Source organism: Natator depressus, chromosome 3, assembly GCF_965152275.1.
Source record: "Natator depressus isolate rNatDep1 chromosome 3, rNatDep2.hap1, whole genome shotgun sequence".
NCBI classification, from domain to species: domain Eukaryota; kingdom Metazoa; phylum Chordata; order Testudines; family Cheloniidae; genus Natator; species Natator depressus.
Window position 1 is genome coordinate 56,751,354 of NC_134236.1, and position 25,747 is coordinate 56,777,100.

Genomic DNA, 25,747 nt, shown 5'->3' on the forward strand with positions numbered 1-25,747 from the left:
TGCCATGTCAAAAAGATAAATTATAGATGCAGTTTGGTAGTATCACTTGAGCCCAAACATGTGAATATACAAGTTATAAATATAGATCCTGCACTGGGTTGGTGGCTTGACAGTAGTGTATTACTTTGCTGTATGATCAAATTAAGACTGGAAGTATCTCTCAACTCTTGCTCCTGAAGTCTCTGAGCAATTTCAGGTCTCTTGTTTCCTAAATATCTGGAGAACAAGCAAGCCAGTAAAGATGCTTGTTGGGGAATGTATGAAATGCCTTGAGTTCAAGGACCCTTTTCTGGATACTTCCTAAAACAGCACTGGCCATAATGTTAGGAGGAGCTATATTTCCAGATCTTCCAAAGAGTGAAAAAATACTTCAGAAACCAAGAAGAAAAGTGGGATCTATTTAGGGAACTGCAAGGTAATGAGATTGTACCGAATGAGGAAGGTGAAACCCTGAAATTCCTTGATTAGACCTTTGAAGCATTAGAGAATCCCATCTGACCCGCATGCTGTATCATCTTTTCTTAAAACAAAAAAACTCTCCTTATTTAAACCCTCCCTAAGCCTGTAACAACTCGCAGAGGACAAGAAAATTAGGAACCAAATTGTGATTTGGAGTGTAACAATTTTGTGCTTGGTCTGCTTCTTGGTCCTCAAAACTACATTCAGATGCTTGGGTTCAAGCTCATGGTGGCTCCATAATTTAGCCCAAAGAAAAAGTGACACGACCAGTGTGCACTCTGCTCTTAATGATCACGGATTGTATCCACATTAGAATCTTATTAAGTAATCAATGTGGCAGTAGAAACAGTACCTACGTAGGGGAGATGCCACTTGTAGATTAATATTAGTTTAATTTCTGAGCTTTGATTAAATGGAGCCATTTTCTTGTTCTTTTTGCTGTTGAATTACAAGGCTCATGTTTATAGAGATGCTGAACGCTGGCAGTTAATGTGAATGTACTGTAGGAGTAACAAATTATACTTTTCAAGTGGGCAGCAAGATTTTTTTCCCGGCTGTAAAGTAGATTACCAACAACATTCATTCATTATTAGCGCCATAGTCGTGATTTAATAATTACAAAAAATTCTGGCCTTGGAAATAAGTGTTTGTTTTAAGTCAGTGGGAGGTGGATGTTCATATAGTAAATCATGCTACAATTTAGTCCTTTATTTGTGCCCCAACCATATTTTTGACCCTTATATATGTTCTCAAAATATGCAAACAGCACGTTTGTTAAGAAAAGGATAGCTGAAGGCTCAGTACAGCAAAATTAGAATTAATAATTGTTGTTATTGTCATATATATCATATATAATACCATATTATCAAAGTATGCTAGGCATTGCACAGAAAGAGTCTCTTCTGCACAATAGAAAGATTGGCAGTTCATAAACACACAAAAAGGGGTGGGAGAGGAAGGATCAGAGTGAGAGTAATATCATGTAGTTCTGCAGGAAAGCATTTACATCTATTTATGGTTTAATTAAATTAGGTGGATATTTTTGTGGATTTTTAAAATTCCCTTTTGGTGATACAGGAGAATTGAGGGGGGTTTTGGAGGGATTAGAATGAAGTGTGGGGAATAGTTTGAAATACAGATTTGGGAAACGTGTTCTTTGCATAGGGCAAAATATAGAAAAAGAAAATAGGATGGCATCACTAAAGGATCAGAAGGATTTTAGAGGTCCAATCCTAAAAGATACTGAGCACTGCGTTCCATTGAAATCAGTAAGAATTTCAGGTGGTGAGCATCTCCCAGGAATTGGACTGAGAGGAGCACATGCTGTGGGGCCAAGTTTCAAGTTGTGTTACAAACTTGAGGCACAGACCATGCTTGCTGAATAGATCCTTTTGTTGTGCAAATCTTCTGAGTCAATTACGCTCAATTTTACAAATGGCTAATTTCTTTTTTTATTTAGTTTTGACATGCTGTAGTTCAACTTGCTGATCTTAACCAGTATTTCCTCTAATTCTTTTTTCCTGTGAGAAGAATGAATTACTGCCAGAATTCAAGTTAAAAACCTATGAGCCTAGTCTCTCATTCCATTTGCTCCTTCAGTCACATATTTTCCTTTTTCCGTTTATTGACTAATTTCTCTCCTCATTTACATTATACCCATCATTTATCACTTTCTTTCCAAGACATACATTCTCTCCCTTTGATTTTCCCTCCCTCTCTCTCACTCTTCTTCTCCCCGGTACCCCACATTATCCTATTCCTCACTTTCATTGTACGATGGGTGATGGAGGTATCTCTCATTATATATACATATAATATATTTAATACTCTTCCAGCCCATAACATCAACTAAAAATAGGATGACCAGATAGCAAGGGTGAAAAATCGGGACGGGGGTGGGGGGTAATTGTCACCTATATAAGACAAAGCCTCAAATATCGGGACTGTCCCTATAAAATCAGGACATCTGGTCACCCTAACTAAAAAGGCAAGTGATACCATGATGATTGGCACAGTAGAAACAGATTATAAAGGCGTTAAAGCAAGGGTAAGAAAAGCCTTTGGGGAAATAAGCAGTATTCAGCACTAATTGCTACTTTTCTTTGTCATCTTCATGACTGAAAAACAGGATTTCTTTTTGCAAAGCTCTTTACTTACTAGTGACTTACCTGATTTAATTTATTTTTGTTCTGAAAACTGTTCAACCAAAATTGCATACTAAACTCCAGGGAAGCATGTTATCATAGGTATAAAGCAACTGATGACAGTATACCATCTTCCCCCAAACAAACTGTTTTTGTGTTTATTGCTATTGGCACTCTTCACATCTTTATATGTTGGTTCACATCCTTTAACTTCTGTCATTTATTTTCTAGAATTGTATGAAATATCTGAAAGATGCTAATTGAATATGCTTATAAAAAAATCCAACTCGGCATGCTAAGAGAGATGCTTCTAGTCATCCACCGAACTTTATCACTTAAAAAAAAGTTACCCAGTTACCCAGCCTTAGTGTGTAAATTGTCATATAGTATCAGCTCCCTACTTTTATTACATTTTTTGGTACCTGATGATTTGAACATGATGAATTTCTTTGAGTATGCAGAGGTTGCCATAGAAACTAAACCTCGAACTAAAAAAGTGAAGATACGAAGCATTACTAATTCTGAAGAAATTATGCTACTAATTGTGAAATGAAAAGAGGTGCACAGTTCCATTTATTTTTGAGAAGCATGTAATTTAAGCATGTCTAATGTAGTTTTCTAAGAAAGCCTACCATACAGTAGACAATAAATCAAACCAAAGAACAAAAAGGTGAAATCATCACAGTGTTTTTGCAGGAACAAGTTTTTCATTTTTCTAAAAACTCATAACATACTTAATTGTATTCTCCAAATTTAGCCTCCTTTCCCTCTTTAATACTTGTATTCAATTTCAAATATAATGACCTTGTAATGGATTTCCTTGCTCAAAACAAGCAGTATATTTTCTTTCTTTCTTTGTCAGATCATTTTCAATAATCAGGGACATTTTCTAGAACGAATTACAAAAATAAATAATAAAAAAGTTCCATGAACTTTTTTCAAATCCTGCAGACAGTTACTGCTTTCTGGTTTATATTTTTTAAGTAACCTACAACTTCTTAAAACAGTAGGGAGAGGTTTCTCTTAGAAAAGCAATACTGGATGACTTTCTCTACACTGAAATTTTATTATGGGATATCAGCACAGATAATAATGAAGAGATACTGTCATTCAGGAGTCCCAGGTTGGGCCATGTATTATATTCTGAGCTGTGCTTTTATAATAATTCTTGCTTTCCTAACAAAGTCAAGTTCCCCTACAGCTTTAATATACAAATTTTTATTGTGTACCTTTCCATCACCTTCCATGTGTTTGTTTATACAGTGGTGCCCCCTTACGCTAGGCATTCTGTTTGGGTTCAGTATAGGGTAGCTCTCAACTCCAGACTGAGGCAAAGTGGCAACAGGTCTCACTGGTGCTTTTTGAGTCTCGCTGCTGCAGAGCTGGGAGGAGCAAGCAGACTGCTTGAAGGTAAATGGAGTGGCTTTTTGGGGTGTGGAATTATTCTGTTGTAATATCAAGTAAGAGAGAGGTAATTCTTGTGTACCAAGCAAAATTCTTCCTTCACATTTTTCTTTAAGATGTAGTTCTCTTTTGAAGCCTTTCTTCACTGACCTCTCTAGAACTTGAAGGTGTTTTACAGCGGACAACAGCCCCAGTATTTTAACTTTAAGCAGGAAATCAAATGTGTCTCATTTTTGATAACCTGTCCCTTCCACCCTACATTGGTAAGAACTACATGCAGCTTTTCTCCTTCTGTGGCCTACTATCCTGCCTGCTGCTAGAGCAGGAGGATCAACAGCTTAACCACTCCATTTACCTTCAATCTTTGCTCCACTCCTCCTTTGCCCTCCTGCTGCTTTGCATGTCAGCACAATTGCTCTGAGAAGTGAGTTAGTGTTGAGAGGAGAAACCGGAGCAGAGGTAAAGATTAGTAAAGTTGTCACAATACACATGCATGAGATATGGAATAGAGACAGATTCTCCATGATGAGGGAAAGAGGATGAGGGGAAAAAATCTCAAATGGAGGCAGAAAGAGAGAGAGAGAACTTGAGAGCAAAAACTTTAAAAGATGGGGTAAGATGTTTTAGAGGAGGAAAAGAGAGGAACGATTCAGAACTGAAGGGGAGGAGAAATCGAGAAGTTTGCAGGGGGAGAAAATTAAAGCACCTGAAGACACTAAATGGGGAGCAGGCCTGTCACCTTTTCCCATCCTGAAAACACTGGAAAACGGAGCGGGTGTTTCTGAAGACTTCAAGGATACAAGAAATGAGGAGGCACCAAGGTTTTGTTAGGAAGAGAGGTTAATTTCAAAGGCTTCAGAGAGGTGACATTCCAAAGGTGAAGATGAGCATGCCAACTTGCCTCAAGGCTCCAACTGAAATTGGGGCACCATCATGATATGTTCTGTCCATATACTAATAAGAGACAGTCCTTTTCCTGAAGAGCTTACAATTTAAATTGCATGCAAAAAACAAAAAAACAAAAACAAAACAAAAACTGTTAAAAGAATGTTAAGGTTGCAAAGTCAATCACTTGCAAGCTAGGAAATACAATTAAAATTGATCGTGTAGACTGATTGGTGTATATGCATTGTAATAATCTTACCCATCATACCAGAAAAGAACATCTTAAGAACAAGCAGCCTTAATTCAGCCAGTTCCTAACTTCTAAATGCTTGACTTTGCTACTTGAATATTCTTTTAAAGTAGTTTTATTAATGTAATTTCTAAGTGTATTAAAAAACAAATGGAAAGAACAAACATTCTATCCTATGGAAGCGCATTGACCACCCCTTCCCCATGTGGTTCTTCCATGACACCCAGCCAGCCGGTTAGCTACAAAATCCCTGTTAGTAGCTATTCTCTACTTGCTTTACCTGTAAAGGATTAAAAAAGCCCATAGGTAAAAGAGAGGGAGTGGGCACCTGACCAAAAGAGCCAATGGGAGGACTAGAACTTTTTTAAATTGGGAAAAAACTTTCCCTATGTCTGTTTGTTGTTCTCCGGAGAGAGGGGACAGAGCTGGGCAGGGCTGGAGCTATGCAGTAAAAAGCTTTAAAACCAGGTATGAAAAAAGCATCAAATCATACCTCAAACCCCAGATATGGAAGTAAGTCAGGGAATGTCTAGAAAGACACGATTAGGGTTATTTCTTTTATTTCTTATTGGCTTGTGGATTCCTCTGTGCTAACCCCAGATGCTTTTGTTTTGCTTGTAACCTTTAAGCTGAACCTCAAGAGAGCTATGTTGATGCTTAATTTTTGTAATTGTTTTTTTTTAAGATGTAGCAAAAAACCTAAGTTCCAGATGTATTTTCTTTTTTTTTGTTTGTTTGTTTTTTAATAAAATTTACCTTTTTTAAGAACAGGATTGGGTTTTTTGTGTCCTAAGAGGTTTGTGAATGTTGTTTAATTAGCTGGTGGCAACAGCTGATTTCCTTTGTTTTTCTTTCTCAGATCTTCCCCAGAGGAGGGGTGAAAGGGCTTGAGGGTATCCCACAGGAAGGAATTCCCAAGTCAGCCTTCCTGGGCTCCAAGGGGTTTTGCATTTGGGTGGTGACAGCATCTACCCATCCAAGGTCAGAGAGAAGCTGTGACCTTGGGAGTTTAATACCAGCCTGGAGTGACCAGTATTAATTTTTAGAATCCTTGCAGGCCCCCACCTTCTGCACTCGAAGGGCCAGAGTGGGGAATCAGCCTTGACAAATGCATATGTGCAAAGGGGCTGAATTAAGGTTGCACAAGCAGCCTTAATTCAGCCAGTTCCTAACTTCTGAATGCTTAACTTTGCTACCTGAATATTCTTTTAAAGTAGTTTTTGTTCATGTAATTTCTAGCTGTATTAAAAAACAAATTGAAAGAATAAATATTCTGTCGTATGGAAGCATGTTGACCACCCCTCTCCCATGTGGTTCTTCCACAGGGCTGATGTAAATGTTGAATTGCACTGGGCCTAGTGCCGATCCCTCTGGAGCCCCACTAGAAAACCTGGTGACTGGGCATCAAAGTGGCAGATGTACTTCAGTGTAGATAAGTGCAAAGTAATGCACATTGGAAAACATAATCCCCCATATGTATCACTCAAGAAAGAGATCTTGGAGTCTTCATGGATAGTTCTCTTAAAACATCTGCTCAGTGTGGTGCAGCAGTTAAAAAAGCTAACAGAATGTTAGGAACCATTAGGAAAGGGATAATAAAATAGAAAATATCATAATGCCACTATGTAAATCTGTGGTTTGCTCATCCTTTAAATACTACATGGAGTTTTGGTCACCCCATCTCAAAAAAGATGCATTAGAATTGGGAAAGGTGCAGAGAAGAGCAACAAAAATTATTAGGGGGATGGAACAGCTTCCATTGAAGGAGAGATTACAAAGACTGGGATTGTGCATTTTAGAAAAGAGATGACTGGGGGATATGACAGAGGTCTAAAAATCATGAATGATGTGGAGAATATGAATAGGGAAATGTTATTTACTCCTTCACATAACCCATGAACCAGGGGTCACCCAACAAAATTAATAGGCAGCATTTTTTTAAAACAAACAAAAGAAAGTATTACTTCACACAATGCAGGCAACCTGTGTAACTCATTGCTATGGGATTTGAAGGCAAAAGGTATAAATGAGTTTAAAAAAGAATTAGATAAATTCATAGAGGATCGGTCCATCATTGGGTATTAGGCAAGATGGTCAGGGATGCAAACTCATGCTTTGTGTGTCCCTAAACCTCCAACTGCCAGAAGCATAAAACACTGGCCACTGTCAAAGACAGGATACAAGGCTAGATGGACCATTAGTCTGATGCGGTATGGTCATTCTTATCCTCTTATATGTTGAATTTGGCTTTACGCGCAATCTCTTTCTAAAAAATTGTATACTTACAAAGGTTTTTTTTCAAGGTGCCTTACTTTAGCTAGGCCAGCCAGCTGACATATTGCTCATTAATCATATCTATTAGCTAGAGAAGTTGAGTCTTTAAAACGCAACTGCCTACTCTCTCCACAGGGACTAGTTCTTGTTTTCAAAATGTGATGACATATGCTTCATACGCTGCTAATTAGCCCTTTCCCTTGAAAATTCATCCTGACATGTTTCAAGTACATTTTCCCCCTCATACTTGAGTATGGGATCATTAAATTATTAATTCTTTCATGAGCCATGTAGGATTCCCTGCATAATGCTACTTGTTTATATCTTAAAATATTTAATAATCCTGCATCTTATTCTAGACACTAACGTTACTTGTATTTCTCCTGAAGAATTCTGTTCTTAAAGTTGAATAGATTATATTATGATACAGTAGAGAGCTACAGTAGAGATTAATGTTTTTCGTATGTATTAGTATTGCAGTAGTGCCTAAAGGCCCCAATCAGAATTGGAGCCTAGTCATGTTGGGCACTGTACAAACACATGGAAAGACACGCACAATCCCTGCTCTGAAGAGTTTACATTCTGATTTAAGACAAAACTTGACACCTTTGACAAGCTAGAGGAACAAGCTCAAGAGTAAAATAAGTTCACAGGGGTACATACTCTAGCTGTGTGCACAACTTGAGAGTTCTGAAGCATATAACTTGCTGGTTGGTTGGTTTTTTGTTTTTTTTTTTAATTTTGCCTGTGACCTACCAATCACTAGTTGGCTGATTTATTGGCGACAAAAGTGGGTCGTCACTTGGAGAAGAAGTGAAATGCTAATTATTCCAGGGAAGGCATTCCAGGAGTAAAGGGAGGTATGGATGTAAACTTTACATAGTTACTTCATAGATAATGTTCACTACATTGATTACTAACAAAAATAGATGCCAGTACCAACAACATGCCAGCAATATTTCAGTTACAATTATTTGTGAATTATTTTATATTATTTAATGGAGATTGATCTGGATAGTGGTATATAGTCAGTTAGTGTCATTCCTTCCTTTCTTCCAATTTAGCTTACAGAATATTGATTTCATTTTAGTTAGGAAGAGCAAGTTTATGGTGATTTGAGTATTTTTCTTAATTTCTCATATAAGCAGTTCCATAATCCAGATATTTACACTCTTGTGAGTTTAACTACTGGGTGAAAATCATGAATTTCACTCTAAATTTAACATTTGCTAGATAATTGTCAGGGTTCCCTCCCCACTCTGAACTCTAGGAAACAGATGTGGGGACCCACATGAAGACCCCCTAAGCTTATTTCTACCAGCTTAGGATAAAACTGCCCCAAGGCACAAACTTTTTGCCCTTGGAGGGTACGCTGCCACCACCAAGTGATTTAACAAAGAATCAGGGAAAGGACCACTTGGAGTTCCTGTTCCCCCAAAATATCCCCCCAGCCCTTACTCCCCCTTTCCTGGCGAGGCTTGAGAATAATATCCTAACCAATTGGTTACAAAGTGATCACAGACCCAAACCCCTGGGTCTTAGGACAATAGAGAAATCAGTCAGGCTCTTAAAAGAAACATAACTTTATTAGAAAGAAAAAAGGTAAAAGAAGCACCTCTGTAAAATTAGAAGGGAAGCTAATCTCTCAGGGCAATCAGATTTAAAACACAGAGGATTTCCCTCTGGGCAAAAACTTTAAAGTTACATAAAGAAAACTAGGCATACCTTCCTCTCAGCACAGAGAAAATCACAAGCCAAAACAAAAAGTAAACTAACACATTTCCTTGCTAGTACTTACTAATTCTAATGGAGTTGGATTGCTTGCATTCTTGATTTCTCTCCGGCAAGCACACAGAACAGACGGACAAAAGCCTTTCTCCACCCCCCTGGATTTGAAAGTATCCCTTTATTGGTCCTTTTGGTCAGGTGCCAGGCAGGTTACCTGAGCTTCTTAACCCTTTACAGGAAAAAGGATATTGTGCCTCTGGCCAGGAGGGATTTTATAGTACTGTATACAGGAAGGTTGTTACCCTTCCCTTTATATTTATGACAATAATGATGGGTATATTGAGTGTTGTGCTAAGCAACTTTTTATTGTGAGCCAAGATATAGTCTGTCTGGTGCTCCCAAGCAGGGAAGTTATGGGGCAAAAAGCAACCTTTTACTCCCTTGTGCCAACAGTCTGCATTGTGACCAGCACTGCAGGGAGGAGAGAAGCTTCCATCTGGCTGCTAATTCCTTCTTCCATGTGGGTAGGTAAGGAGTGGATAGGGTCTTGGCACTCCCACCCACCCAGTGAGCGAGACAGCACACAAGGGGATCTTTGCTTCTCCCTTCTGGAGTGAAAGAGGGACTGGGAAGCAGATTATGGTTGAGTCACTATCTGTTTCTGGTGTGATCCTGGGGAAAAGACTTGCCCCAGAGCTTGGGGAAAAGTTCGTAATTTATTTCTTAAAAGTATCCTAAATCAAGAAAAGAGCTATCTTTTTATAATTATTCTTTCCCCCCAAATATTGAAATGATTTTCCATTCAGTACATTCTTGTTTAGGCTATAAGATGGTCACAGAAGGATTTAAACAACAATTATAGATCAATTATAACAGCATAACAATTTTAAGAAAAGTCTGAGGGAGGCTGAGGGAACTGGGGATGTTTAGTCTTCAGAAGAGAAGAATGAGGGGGGGATTTGATAGCTGCTTTCAACTACCTGAAAGGGGATTCCAAAGAGGATGGCTCTAGACTGTTCTCAGTGGTAGCAGATGACAGAACAAGGAGTAATGGTCTCAAGTTGCAGTGGGGGAGATTTAGGTTGGATATTAGGAAAAACTTTTTCACTACGAGGGTGGTGAAACACTGGAATGCGTTACCTAGGGAGGTGGTGGAATCTCCTTCCCTAGAAGTTTTTAAGGTCAGGCTTGACAAAGCCCTGGCTGGGATGATTTAGTCGGGGATCGGTCCTGCTTTGAGCAGGGGGTTGGACTAGATGACCTCCTGTGGTCCCTTCCAACCCTGATATTCTATGATTCTGTGATTCTTGCATCTATTGGGGAGACAGCGGGAGACTGATTTATATGCCACCAGGAATGGCTACTTCTTCATTTCAGAAATAAACTCTGAAAGTATTTTTGTAAAGCAGTGGTGTGAGTACATTGCAAGTGACTTCATATTATTGCCTTTTTTTTAGTGGTCTTAAAAGAAAGGCTCTCTATGTTTATAGTTCTTCTGAGCTGAGAGTAATGATAAAATTCACTGGTTTTTACTGCACATTGTTTATTATAAAAAACCCCAATTTGATTAAAAATTATCACATTTATGAACTTATGTGTTCACTTTTATGAATTCTGTAAAGAAAACTCATTTAAAAATATCAGTTATAAAAGGAAATAGAAAACAATGAATATTTGGAAACAAGCACTTGACAAACATAAACCTTGCATTCCTAGAATATTTCCGCTCGTATTATTATTTTCATCTCCTTTTGGTCCTTTAATGTTGAGTGTACCTATGGTGACCAGATGTTCCGATTTTATAGGGACAGTCCTGATTTTTGGGTATTTTTCTTACATAGGCTACTATTATCCCCCATCCCGATTTTTCACATTTGCTGTCTGGTCACCCTAACTGTACCGCATATGTTCTTGTAGTCATATAAACTCTTGTACACTTGACATAAACCGTTGTCTGTTAAATTATAAACTATAGAGTAGGAGAAAGTATACTGTTGGTATCAATGGACAGTGACTAATGAATGCCAAAGCAAAAACAGAACCAAAACAGCTATTTCTCTTTCTGATTTTTTCATGTAAATGATTTTAAAAAGGTTTGCCATCCGCTCTTGTTTTAATTTTGCAACATCAATCATAAATTATATTTCGGCTCATATGTAAAAAAAAAGAAAAATGTAGCTCCCAGAATATTCTGTTTTTCCTATGTAATTAACACTCCATTCACAGTTGTGTATGTCAATCAAAACCCTGCCTTCTTTCCTTTAACACTTCCTTGATACTTTGTTTAGACTATTCTAAGTGTCATCCTCAATACAACCTAAATACGTACAAACAGGAACATGGACATGCTTTAAAGAAATCGACAGTATGTTGGTCCTAATAACTCAGAGGGGCTATTTAAAAAGATGATCCATTATATAGTTATTTTGTATTTAGGCCATCATATATCTGATTACATTCTTTGGGGATACATTTGATTACTATTTTTCAAATAAAAGTGGTAAACATTAGTCTATATTTACAGTTGTAAAGTAGAGATAAGCCCAAACAAAACTACAGATCCCAACACTCCTGAGCTTTCAGGAAGTATGGAACCAGATTGGAACTAATTCCCTAACCTCACTCTGTAAAGTGTCAAAGGAAAACTTTCAGGTCCAAACACTTTTGAAATTTGAGGAAAGTTTTAGATCTGGACCCAAATCCAAATGCTGCTTCTCAGGCCCATCTCTATATATCATTTATCATGTATTTAAATAATCTATTCAGTTATGTGATACTCTAGCAATGTCAATTTGTGACAATCATTCAGTGTCTACAAGGATTTTCATTTTTAAATTTTTTGAACATTTTCGGAATAATGTTCCTATGTTGCTCCTGCAAAAAACCACATTTGTATGTACCCACACAAAATGGCGTGCACACATAAAATATTTTCTAGCTAAGTCAGGTACTTACAAATAAATTGGATGCATTTGTAAATTGTTAACTTATACCTTTTTGCATGTATAGTTACCCCATATCCGGGGCAAAAGTGGGTTTTATGGCTACAAATGTGTGTTTTTTGCCATAGCAACTTGACATTAGTTGTCAGCAGTTATTGTGTCTAAAAAATGCTACAAATTTAAATTTTACAATCAAGATTTAAGCTTGTAAGTTATTTAATTTTTAGGCTATGTGTCAAAAACAGAATTACTGCATTTGTTCACTCAGAGCCTGCCCTCTGTCTGTTGAAGTCAGTAGAAATATTCTCACTGACTTGGATCAGGCCTTAGTTAGGTATTGTGTTTGGCATTTACAGGCACAAATGCATGTTTTATACACAGAGGTAGTAACTACATAATCAGGGAGCATTTTTGAAAATCAAATGCTGTATCCCCTCTCACCCCTCACCTTCCAGAAATCGACATAGCCTTTGTAAGACGCAGGAATGTACACACTCTAAAAAACTTCTGTTTGGTTAACTTCTTCCTCAATTTCTTCTATGCATCCCCATTGATTTTGAGGCAGCATTTGGCTAAATTATTGCAGGTGTATGTACAGAATGCAAGGAAAGGCATTGGTGGCCTTAGTTTTTGAACTCCAGTGAATTAAATAACAACTCTGAGCCTTTTTCTGCCTTCCTATATGCCTGCAGTAACCTTGCTGAAGTCACTGACAGGTGGATGTGTATCAGAAAGCAGCATATGGTTCTTTGTGTTTCAGAATAAAGAGTTACCAATAATTAGAACATATAGATTTATTGGGTTTTGTATTAAAAATAGGTAAAATACTGAGGTTAGCTAGTGTCTATTGGAAATAGAAAAAAAATTCACTGTTAAGTTTTGGTTTTATGGATAAATATTATTGTAATTCATACTGGTCTTAATACTCATTCACAGCTTACAGTGCAATGGCTCCAGCTCTTAAATGTATACTGAGAAAAATACTTGAAACATAACTAAACTCTTTCCATATAAAGGATTAATAATACAAAATTTACACTATTGCCCTTCTACATTCATAGCATAAATCTTAATGGTTCTATGGGAGTTTAGTGTACACTGAAAGCATGACAAGAATAACACATCAAAGTGAGATTAATCTTAATGGGTCATTGACGTGATTTCAGTTTCAACCACAACACTTAGCTTGTGAGTAACATAGGACTATGGGGAAAAAAACCTCAAAAATATCTCAAATTAAATGTTATCAGTTTGACTTAAATCAACAAAGGTTTTCCTCTCAATCAGCCATAAAGAAACCTTTGATTATAAGCTAAGTAATAGTGTGTTAGCCTAACAATTCAAGACCATATGTGAAATACATAAACTTTGAAATGATACCAGTAGACATATGACTGCTCAAAGATTTTAGTCCATTCTCTTCCGGTCTTGGATTCCTGTGTAACTGCTTAGTTCTTGAAATTGAGGTTTAGCTGTTTGTGAATCTGAGTAGGTGACAAATGTCTTAAGTAATGGAGATCAATAAGTAAGACACACTTATTTCAGTTCACTAGTGACACAGCTGAAAATCAGCTTTGAGAAATAGGGTGCTGGCCATGTTCAATTAGTTATTTTCAACCTGTACAATTATTATATGGCTTATGGTGACAGCTGCATTATAGTTTTACATCCTAGACCATTGAACAATCAAATAACATATAATTTATTTGGACATTGTCAAGATGATAGGTTTGTTATATGTTACTTCCCTATCAATATGCTTTCACTCTTGAAACCTAGCTGGAAAAATGTACTAGTAAAAAATTATTGTGATGCAAATACATTGTTTCCCATAGTTATTAAGAACTTTTCTAAGGCAATACATTCTTATTGATGCTGCAATAAGTAGTACAAGGTATTTCTGCTTTGGGTAGCTTTTGATCTTTTTGTTAATAAACAGTACAATCAGTCTTGCTTTTACACAGATTATTTTATTGCAAATCAATCCTCTGATGCAATATTTATGTATGTCTGTTTTTTGTTGTTGTTGTTTCCAGGGAAGGCGAGGTAAACCAGGACTCCCTGGTAAACCAGGATCACAAGGACCTCCGGTGAGTAACCAGCAAGGAAAGTGGGACATTCTCCCTTCAGTCAAGAACTGCTGTAGACTTTGTTAGCATGTTTGTAGCAGCTTACCTGAGGATAGCTTTAAATGAACACAATGGATCTTTGTTCGCTCTGCAATTTTTTTTTTAGGTTTTAAAACATTTTATTTGCATATTAAAAAAATTGTGCATTCCAATAGTTAAAATCATTTGAACAAAAAAAATGGCACTCGATTAACTGCATTTTACAGCTCGCAGGACCTTGGTACAGCTTTGCATTTATTCATCTGTTACTAGTTTACTGTAGTTCCACCGAAGTTCTTCTTTCATCAACATGCAAGCTCTTTCATGCCACCAGGACCAAACCCAGACAGGCAGATGGAAAGGCAGCGCCTTCATTCAGTGTCAGTAGTTCTCTGTATTTTTTGATGTGAAAGGGGCAGCATAGTCATTTAAACTTTATCCAACCTCTTTGCATCTTACAAAGGGAAACAGCTAAAAGAAGTAAAATAAGAAGGCAATGCTTGTGGAATGTATAATTTGGAAGGGCAGATTTCATTACGATTCACCCGCTTGCTTCTCCTGTTCAATTGTTTCTTTTGAAGGCAGTGGATTTTTCTCTTGTGTTTCTGTTTTATCAGGCAGTTACAATTCCCAGCCTTTTGATTGAACAAAGGTAAAGAATTGGATCCCAAATAAGAGAGGCTACAAAGCTCAGTGCAGCAGAGAAAAAACAAGATCCCACACTGCTGTCTAACAGTTCAGAGACGGACAGGCTGAATATGCTAACTACGGATATTGTGCATTCATTCAGTTTACCAAATGTATGATGCTGTATTTAAGATCAGATAATTTCTGTCTCAGAGGGGTAATTTGAAAGATGAAGGACTGTGTGATGAGCTTGCCAACTGAATGATGTGGAGGATTATACCCAATACTAGAATGAGCACTCAACTGTAGATCAAATGAGTTTACAGAAGAATTAAAAAGATTAAGAAATACAAAACTATATGAAAGGATTTATAATATGCAGCACTAAAGGTTTTAGCTCATATCTGAGAGTTTGGGTTTTATTAGAGGTACATGATTCGGAATTTGAGATCAGGCATGGGTTTGGCTTGCTTCAGGGCTTCTCTGTGCAGTAACAAATGAGATCTTTGAGAGAATAAGATTTGATAAGAGTTGCGACATTATATCCTATTTACTGTATTGTAAAAATGCCATCACACACAAATGCATGAAAGGTGTTAAGAGCTAAGTGTGTACTTCTTAATAAGGAAAACTTATAGTCAACGAGTTGAAAGGTTCTTTTCTTAAAGTGTATTTGTCTTGTGAAACTAACTGTCTGCAAGCAGTTCTTCAACTGTTTCACTCTGTGGATCACTCTATAAAATATAAATCCACCATTGGACCACTGCTCCTTGCCCTACTGCACAGTTTTCATAATGTTCCATTCTGTGACTCATCAGGAAGGACTCTGTGAACCAAAGGTTACATGTGAGCCATAGTCTGAGAATCCCTGGTCTGTCCTAATGGTTAGGATTAAACATAAGTGTCATTGTTATCATCACATTTTTCTGCTGGTTGAACATTAGTAATATTCCCAGTTTCAAACCATATTTTGACAGTTTTCAGCCTTCACTGGAATAAGTGATATCCATCAATCCATATTTCGGAATCCTTCTTTCTAGAAATGATGTTGCTGGACACAGTGAAGGACAGCTGTGAGGGGTAGGTGAGTAAATTGGAATAGATGGCCCCTGCACTTATCTAAGAAGAAACGAAAGATCACACATTCTGTCACTGCCAATTTCTTTAATTTTTTTCTTACAAAATATTTTCAGAAAGAAAAACAGATGGTGGTGTTCATTCATTGTGTGTAAAAATAAGTAGATATTAATTCATCTTCATACAGCCATACCGAAGCCTCACTTGGAGTCTTGTGTACACTTTGTGGTTCCTTGAGATAGAGACATCGTACACTGGAGGGAATCCAAACAAGGATAATGGGACAATAAAGTAGTGATGTAGAACCTTATTGAACACAAATGCCAAACATGATCTGTTTAAAAATCAAGATCAGGTGTCAGTCTTAGGCCTGGTCTGTCCACATTTCTTGTATCCATATAACATGTTAGGTGGGGTTATCATGTTTTACATATATAGTTAGCATAGTACAATCTCTAATGTGGATTTAGCTGTACTGGTATAGTTTATTCCCCTTCCATATGGGAATGACAGTACCAATATAAACACATATACACCAATATAACTGCATCCACAATATGATGATTGTACCTCTTTAACTATACTGGTACAACTAAATCCACATTAAAGATTGTACTAAAATATCTAAAGGGGTACTACTTCTGTGAATAGACAAGGCTATAGGGTGGTTTTTTTTTAGTTCTTTCTTTTCCAGTCTGTCACTCCTTCCCTTTTTGGTTCTGTCATTTCTCTTCCAATTCAATCTATATCAGTCTGCTATCTTGCTCTTCCATTGGCTCTTCCTATGCTGGACAATAAATGGAGGTAGCTGCTTCATTCACGTGGACACATTGGCTGCCTCTACTTTTGGGCTTGCCTCTCCACAGTCCAGGGCACAGCACAGTTAGCACACATGCTTACATGCTTAGGGTTGCTATCAGAAAATTAGCAGCTATGATTTATGAAGAGCTTAAGGGAGCTCAGCATGTAAAGCCTGGACTCTATAGGAAAAATGAGAAGGGAGATATGAGATAAGTACTTCAGAAAGTACCCATAAGTACTTCAGAAAGAATAAGATAAAAGTATGTAATTATTTAAGGCGGCTAAAACACGTATTGGGTATATGAAATTAATATAGGAGCATTTAAATTTGGTAGTAAGAAAATATCTTCAACTGTTTAAATGTTAAAAGGGAAACAACTTCAATAAGGAGAGTTCTGAGCCAGCAACACTGAAGATTAGACTCGATAAATTCTTTAGGGGGGTTGGTGTAGAAGACACTCTGAAAGTAGTGCAGGGTAATAGGCTAGCGGGACCAAATTGAAATGATGTATACAGACTATAAGTTGTACACTGATAAGAGATGTGCATGTTAGTCTAAATGAGTGTTATTTGTATATCTGGAGAGCCAGAAGAAGGTGTAAATTATGCCAGTTTACACTCTCTTTACACCGCCTTGTGAATCTAGCCTGATGACTCCTAACTCTCTCATCTGTGGCTCACTAATTTGTTCAATGCCTAAATTCTGTATTATTATTTTTATAAAATCTATACTTGGAGTGAGTTTATATTCCCTTACAACCTACTATACAGTCTAGATTAAAACTATGTCAGTACCAGAAAGGCAAATCATTACATTTTTTAGCTGGAGTATTCAATAAAGAGACATTTTCTGCTCATCCCCTTTTAGGTGTCTTTCTCTTTTGCTTCATGTATTCTCTGGGGTAAATCTAGCCTCCATTGATGTCAGTGAGAATTTTTATTAATGGGTTATAAAAGAAGATTTTTGTCATCTTATCTCCCCCAGATGATATTCTGTTTTCCCCTTTGAGTATTTTTAAAGGGTTTATTAAACAGTGTGTAGTTGTAAAATGTATTATTCACTCCTGGTGCAGAAGTCTTGATTTTGGTCCTTGCTCCCTGATAACTGTTTTTTAGTATTGTTCCTTTATTTCAGTGTTAGACAGCTGAGCTGTGTGCTCATACTTGTCACACTTCAATGCATAACAATTTATGCTGAAAACAGTAAAGCCAAGAAGCTGCTTAAATAGAACAGCAGCTCCCTCTAGTGTTTATTTGTTAATTTCCCCCCTTTTAAATGATTGAGACTTGTATAAGGCTCTAGTTAAATACAGTATGCCTTTGTTACTTGAGAAGTTTCCAAATATTATGACTCCGAAGCCAAAAACCGTTCACCTTTCACATGCATTTCATATTTTTGCTTGCTTGCGTAACAAACATTTCTGTTGAAAGGAAGGCCATCTCTCATTAACTGCGTTCTCCCTCTGCTTCAGTCTTTGTTGAATTCAAAATGCTCAGTTTGTGATGCTAAAGTAGGCATTATCATAGCAAAACCCTGTGAGGTCATAAGCACAGGATTATAACTTCATTGCAGAATTAAGCTGGTAACAGCTTTCTCCTGCAGTACCTGCTTCACCTGCTAACGGAAATATCTGCAGGAATCAACAATACAAAAGGAGATGCTGGCAAAGTATATTTCTGTGTGTAAAATTATTCTGTTTTCAGTTTTGTCCCAGCAAGAAATTTCTCTTGAACACTTGAAGGAGTTTTGAGGGAGAGTGGAGAGGGAACTGAGTTCTGTATTTATATATGCTGTCAGCCTAATCCTGCATTGGCTCAACCCTGCAGTCCTTAGACAAAACTCCTTTTAATTTCAATTAATATTTCATCTGCCTAAAGGATTGCAGGATCATAGTGTGTGTATTTGGGTGTATTTGCACATATTACTTAATTCTAACATATTTTTTCAGGCTTCAGAAATAAAAATGTCCTGGTATCTATATTCTATAGATCTCAGGGCCATTGTGAGAGTTAGGTTGTTAATGTTTGCAAAACCCTTTGAAGATGAAACACAAATGCGTTTTTGGTAGAAATGTGCTATGATGACAGTTTTTGCAGGAGAAACCGACCTATCATATTTGACTCATGGCAATAATTATCACTTTATCCAATCATAACCACAGAATGACAATATATGTTTAAAATCTGTTAAGAATTGTAAAGTGGAAACACCATCATTTAATAATTTGTGTTTTCACATGTCCTGCTCAGGTCATAGTTCCAGATTATACAGCTGCTAGGGACAATGTTGACATTCCAGTGTCACCTCCTGGGTCACTGGAACACTGAAAGACATCCTTACAGAACACATCAGACAGCTAGTGAAATCCATCTAATGATCAAAAAGCTTTATATTGGTTTAATTTTCTGGCAACCCCCTCTTTTTTTTCCCTCTTATAGAAGATCCTAGACATTTCTTGATTTTTCTTGATACGTAGGTTGAAGGAGAGAACAAAGAGGTTTCACCTGGTTTCTCATTCTGAATTGCCTTCAGTGGTACCAATTCTGCAGTCTTCACTGGGACTACTTGCAGGAGTAAATGCTACTCAATGATGCAGAACTAGGCTCTGTGTTTTCTCTTAATACCACTTTGACACCCATGGCTTTAATTTGTTCAATATACCTGTCTCTTATTGGGGAAACCAGATTGTTTCAAAGCTAACATCACACTCTCAGGAATTAATGACAGGTTTCAGAATAGCAGCCATGTTAGTCTGTATTCACAAAAAGAAAAGGAGTACTTGTGGCACCTTAGAGACTAACCAATTTATTTGAGCATAAACTTTTGTGAGCTACAGCTCACTTCATCGGATGCAACAAATATTTATGCTCAAATAAATTGGTTAGTCGCTAAGGTGCCACAAGTACTCCTTTTCTTTTTTCAGGAATTAATCTTACCCTTGATCTGAAGCATTCAAGCTTGTCTATCTTTCTATATATAGTAGTTCTGCATGTTTACTTCTGTTGCCCCCCACACTGTAGATTCACACACCCCCATATCAATGATTAATCTGTTACTCAGGTAGCCCAAACACCATAGTAACTGAGCACCTCAGATAGGGAAGTAGAGTTATCTCCATTTTTTAAGCTAGGGAATTGAGACACAGGGGGTATGTCTACATTGTAATAGAACACCCACAGATGGCCCATGTCAGCTGACTTGGGCTCAGGCTGAAGTGCTATAAAATTGCAATGTAAACATTCAGGCTTGTGCTGGAGCCTGGACTCTGGGACCCAAGCCTGAGCCCAAACATTTACAATACAATTTTTTAGCCACACAGCCTGAACCCCATGAGCCTGAGTCAAGTGACACGGGTTAGCTGCAGTGTTTTATTACAGCATATACCTAGAGAGACTGTGACCTGTCCAAGGTCACAGCAGAAGTCTGAGGCAGAGCAGGGAACTGAACCCTTGATCTCCTGAGTCCCAGGCTAGCATCTTAAACTCTGAATGATCTGTCCTCTTAAAACTACTCTTCTCTGCTTTCTTTCTACCAAAACTCCCAAGATTATGGTTTTCAAAGAGTCTCTATTTCACACATACTTTGGCATTGAAAATCTTCCTTAAAAACCCTCTCTGGAGTCGCATGATGCTTCACATCAAGGTCTCGTTCTCATCATTGAGTTCAAGGTTTGTCTGGGAAATGGTTGTGGTTGTTTATTGGTGTTATCATAGCATTTAGGAGTCCTGGTCATAGACCAAGGCACCATTGTGCTAGGTGCTGTACAAACAGAACAAAAAGGCATTCCCTGCCACAAAGCATTTACATGCTGCTCCTTGCAAGTATACCTTTAGCAATAATTGTTTCTTGAAAAGTAGTCTTTGTGTATGCTTTATATTTTTTAAATTATATGGGGCTTCATTGTTCTACATGACACCTTTTAAAAGTCTCTCTTGTCCATATTCCCCATGAACCAGTGGGTGAGAGTGTTCATGGACTACTTGTATTCTGTCTGTTTAATTCTGTACACTTCTAGTCTCTCGTAATTTAGTATGTATGTCAGTGCCACCAGTCTAGTTATCTTAAGTAGCCAGCAGTTTGCCTTGGAAATCTCATTTCCTCTGCCTCAGGAAATATTGTAATTCTACCAATATTTTGAAAGTGAACAAATGTTATCAGTAAATTACAGTAAACAAAAAATCAAAGCAATGGTAAGTGGAGACTGTTGGTAGAGTTTCTAGCATTGCAGGACTTCTCTGCCTTTAGAAGTATATTGGAAAATATACTTGGTACCTGTGGTAGTGCTGAAGCGTCTGGCAGCGGTTGGTCCTGTTGGTTGGTTGTTTTTTTTTTTTTTTTGTCTGGTTGTTTTTAAAAGACATGGTAACAATACATGATTTGTTTAATTTATTCAGTCATGGTAGATGTCATGCCTTTGTGGCTTTTAGCAGCTTCTCTTTGGTGTAGTTACACTGTGTCACAAATTTGTGCTGAAGATTCTCATGTATCTTTGTAGTACAATAAGCAGAAAATAATGTTTTTCTATGGGGGAAGCAATATGGTGTGGAAAGACGTGATTACTGTGAAATATTTCTTAGATGGGTAGACAGACTGACTATACTGAAAATTCACTTTTTCACTTCTAATCCTGTGAAAATTAATCCAAAATTTTCTGTTGCTACTGTGTCAGCAATGTAACATATTTAATGTAAATTATATTGATCCATTCAGTGTGCTATGAGACTGAAAAGACATTTTCAGCAGTCTGATGATGGCTGAAAATGCAGATGAAGTGTAAAAGTGAAAGGACCACAATATAATTTAGAAAAAAATGTTTTATAATGTATTTAAAAGCATTTTCTCTTATGTTCCCACATTCTCACCCCCAGCTTTACTACAAAAATGACACCTAAAACCTTTGTGTAATTTTTGGAAAACAATCAGGACACACTTTTAGTACTTTCCTTATTTATATACCTATAATCTGTCTGTCCTTCAGTTCCCTCAATTATTTATATAATTCAATACTGTACGCAGTTCAAAAACAGACAAACCCAGCTCAGGTGAGCGCTTCACTGATATTCACAAAGGAGCAAGTTTGAAAAATATCTGAAGTAGCAGAAGTGAAAAACACTCATTCAAAAGATGGAAGCTGCCTTTGCTGTGTTCCTTTAACCACTGTTTATGAAATTGCTTCTGACCTGTGAACCAGTCATACTCTTTTTTGGCCAAAGGGGCTTGTGAGCTATAGGTCCTTCCAAAGTATTATACAGGGATGTTGGTATAGAAAAGTAATGTGAAAGGAAATATAAAGACTGGTCCTGACTGGGTTTAGATATATAGTCAGAAGTAGGAATATTTCTGCTGTTGAGTTCTACTTTTAGTTTATTTATATTCTTTTTTTATGGTACTCATCATTGTAGTAACTGAGCACCTCAATTGCTTTAATAAATTGTGTCCTCACATCATTCATGTACAGTAGGGAAGTGTTATTTCTGTTTTTACAGAAACTAAGTCAGCAAGATTAATTGGTTTTCCTAAGGTCACTCTGAAAGTTTGTGGTAGAGTCAGGAATACAATCCAGGTTTCCCAAATCCTACTCCAGTGCCTTAATCACAAGACAATCCTGCATGGTATAGCCTAGGACGGTTTTATGAAACTGTGACATACTAAAGGGATTCATTCCATTTTGTGATAAATGATTTATTTCATATATGAGGCAATTTCTGAGAGGTCAGGATTGGTGACAAACATAGCAGTGCAGTCCTTCCAGGGTTATATTATAGCTCAGTTACACTTGTTTTATTTGTGAAAGAGGAGGAAAAGCAATGGCATATCCGTAAATGAGTTAGAAAGGTAAAGTTACTTTTCTGACCACTTACAGCATAGAGGAAACCTTACTAGATAGTGGCACTGTAAACTTGAGCCACCAGATTGACATATAGTGATTCTAGCCATTCAGGTTTAGAACAGCACCAGCACAAGCATAACATCTTAAACTTAGATATTAGAATACATGCTCCACTGTTAACTTTACAAATCATGCCTGAGAGAAGTTTCATGGTATTGAAATGTCATTGCTACATTTATTTTATATTTTCACCATGAATTTAAGGTGACATTTTAGTTCCAGAATGCAAGCAATGGACTAGATTGTGTTTTTATCCCATTTCCCACCTAGGGATGAAGAGAATATGATGAGGCAGGCATGAGGTCTCCATAAGCGTATGCAAAGGTAACATCGGCTACGCCTTTTAATAGGTTGCAGTGGGAACTTTCTCTCACTCTGATCCAGTTCTATTGGCTGGGCTTATGCTTTTGCGATTGCCCTTCCCCACCCTGTATGATGTTTCTAGGGCTGCTGTCAATGCTAAAGTGCCCCAGCGCTTTTGAACCTACAATAAAAGGACTGCAGTTATGCCAGGTCTCTGTTCAGGAGCACATTTATGAGGAAAAAGAAAAGGGGTACTTGTGGCACCTTAGAGACTAACCAATTTATTTGAGCATGAGCTTTCGTGAGCTACAGCTCACTTCACGAAAGCTCATGCTCAAATAAATTGGTTAGTCTCTAAGGTACCACAAGTACTCCTTTTCTTTTTGCGAATACAGACTAACACGGCTGTTACTCTGAAACCTGTCATTTATGAGGAAAGTTTCTTTGTGCCCTCCTCTTCCTCCCCCACAATCCCAACTCCCACTTTTTCTGTGCAGCTGTGCAAGGCTAGGCACAATCTAACCCTCTGATATGAATTTTTATGTCCTTGTCTCTTTCTATAATAGCATAATCTCAGTAAGCCCTATGGGGCATGCATTTCATAATTACCTTTGTTTTGTGGTAACGGGCAATTGGCCTTCAGCTGTACATCTCACCTGAGTTGTGCTGTTATGATATAATACTCTTCTCCCAGACTTTATTCTCTAATCCATTATTTTTAAATAACTTCTGCCTATTTGACTTTCAGTTGTCTTTACTGTCTTCTTAGCTTTTTATCTCCACAAACTCCATGGGGAATTCTGGAGGAACTTATACCCTTGAATGCCTCTCTTCCATTCATTCACTTTCATCATGGCAAAAAGTTTTCCTCCTAGGAAGTAACATTCTCTTTGATTACTTGAAAACATGGACCTGTTTCTCATTTTTAAAGTCATCTTCTTCGGCTATACCTCGATGCGAGGATGATGTCTGCCAAGGGGCTTCATTGGTTGGTTTTTAGTGGCTGAGGAGCCCAATTCGTGCCCTGCAGATTTTCCTACAGAACTGACAGATGTAATCTTGGAGGAGACATAGTTGTTGGCTGGAGTGTTGTTCCCTTTCTTTCCTCCTTTGTCATTTCTCTGTCTCACGAGCATGTCCGTTCTCCTCAAAGTGAGCTGTGGCTTCGTGTATAGTGAGGTGCCACTGTGTTCTGTTTAATTCCAGGTCCTCCCAATTTGTTGGTTGATGCCTCCCCTTTTAAGGTCTACTTTCAGTATGTCTTTGAAGCACTTCCACTGCCCTCTGTGAGCCCTTCTTCCCTGAGTTAACTGAGAGAAGAGTACTTGCTTTGGGAGGCGAATTTCAGCCCTACATACACAGTGGACAGCCCAGCGGAGTTGGTGTTTCATGACCTGCTGATGGCTGCAGAGAGAACGCTGATGTTAGTACGTCAGACTTCCCAGCTGATCCTGAGAATCCTCCTTAGGCAGTGCTGCTGGAACCACTCCAGCTGCTTGAGATGTCATCTGTAGGTTACCCAGGTCTCACACCTATAGAGAAGGATGGGGATGACAACCGCATTGTAAACCAAGATGTTGGTACCTGTTTGCAGATCCCTGTCATTGAAGACTTGTTTGAATACTCTTCCAGAGGGTGTGCTGTGCCAGCACGTCCTGTATTTGATTTCTGTATCAATACTGGCTGTTTGGGAGAGGTGGCTGCCAAGGTATGAAAAATGCTCCACATTTACCAGGGGTTCTCCACTGATGGTGATTTGTGACTTCAAAGAGTAGTTTGTGCTGGTGAGGGTTGGTAGAATACCTTGGTTTTCCCAATGTTGAGAGAGAGACCCAGGCTGTGATAGGCATCTGCAAAAAGATTTAGGGTACTTTGCAGGTCAGCCTCTATGTGTGGGAGAATGACCCAATCATCTGCATACTGAAGATCAGTTATGCCAATTCTCATGATCTTAGATTTTGTTTGGAGATGTTAGAGACTGAGGAGTTGACCACCCATATGATACTCAATCCCTATTCCATCAGGAAGGTGGTCACAGATGAGAAACAGGAGCACGGCAAGGTAAATGGAGAAGAGTGTTGGAGCAGTGACACAGCCCTGCTTGACACCAGTGCAAATGAATGGTTTGGTCTCTGAGCTGCTACACAGAATGGTGGCAGTCATCCTATCATGGAGTACAGTACCTCAAGGAAGATTCGCTGATAAGAGACCCCATCAGGATTTTGCAGAATGGTGTTCTAGATGTGTGGGAAAACTAGATGTTTGCCATTCTGTGCATTCTAATGGAACAGAGGGAGCCTGCAGGAAAAGGCTTTGGGGTCAGAATGCAAATCATGCTCCCTTGCAATTTCAGATTTACCTCATTTAAATGCTTTTTTAAAATGCAATTATATAGGAGCCAAATGATGCCACCCTCAAGAAATGCATTCTTGGACAGCCATCTGACTTCAGCATGTGCATTGAATGAGTGTTATATTCTTGATACAATGGCTTTAAATTGCTGTCATTCCTAAGACTTTATTGAAATAATGATTAATCAATCTAGCCTGATGTCTCAGTGTATAGGGCAAAGAAATGTGACCAGGAGCCCATGTGCTGATCCAACCTTGAGACTCTTAACTCCTCAGAAAAGTAAGTAGTAGGAGCTGAGCATGTTATGGAAGTGATTCTTTATTTTCAAGGTTGAGGAGAAAAAGGGGAAGTTGCACTTGATCCAATCTTTTGAATTACATAACTGCCTGCTCCCTTCAGTCATAGGTCCTAGCTCCTTTTAAGAAAGGGAAAATTGAATTATAGTTGGAGAAATGACTCAAAATAATTGGATGAGTGAAAGCCATATAACCTTTCCTCAGCA

The 25,747-nt window shown here is 37.9% G+C and overlaps 1 protein-coding gene across 1 annotated transcript in view; it reads left to right on the forward strand.

Annotated features, from left to right (window-relative positions):
* Window positions 1-25,747, forward strand: part of COL19A1 (collagen type XIX alpha 1 chain) — a 315,358-nt gene that overhangs the window by 185,738 nt on the left and 103,873 nt on the right. The window contains exon 17 of the mRNA XM_074947919.1: window positions 14,123-14,176. Coding sequence (XP_074804020.1) covers window positions 14,123-14,176 — 54 coding nt within the window. The remainder of the gene's footprint in view (window positions 1-14,122; window positions 14,177-25,747) is intronic.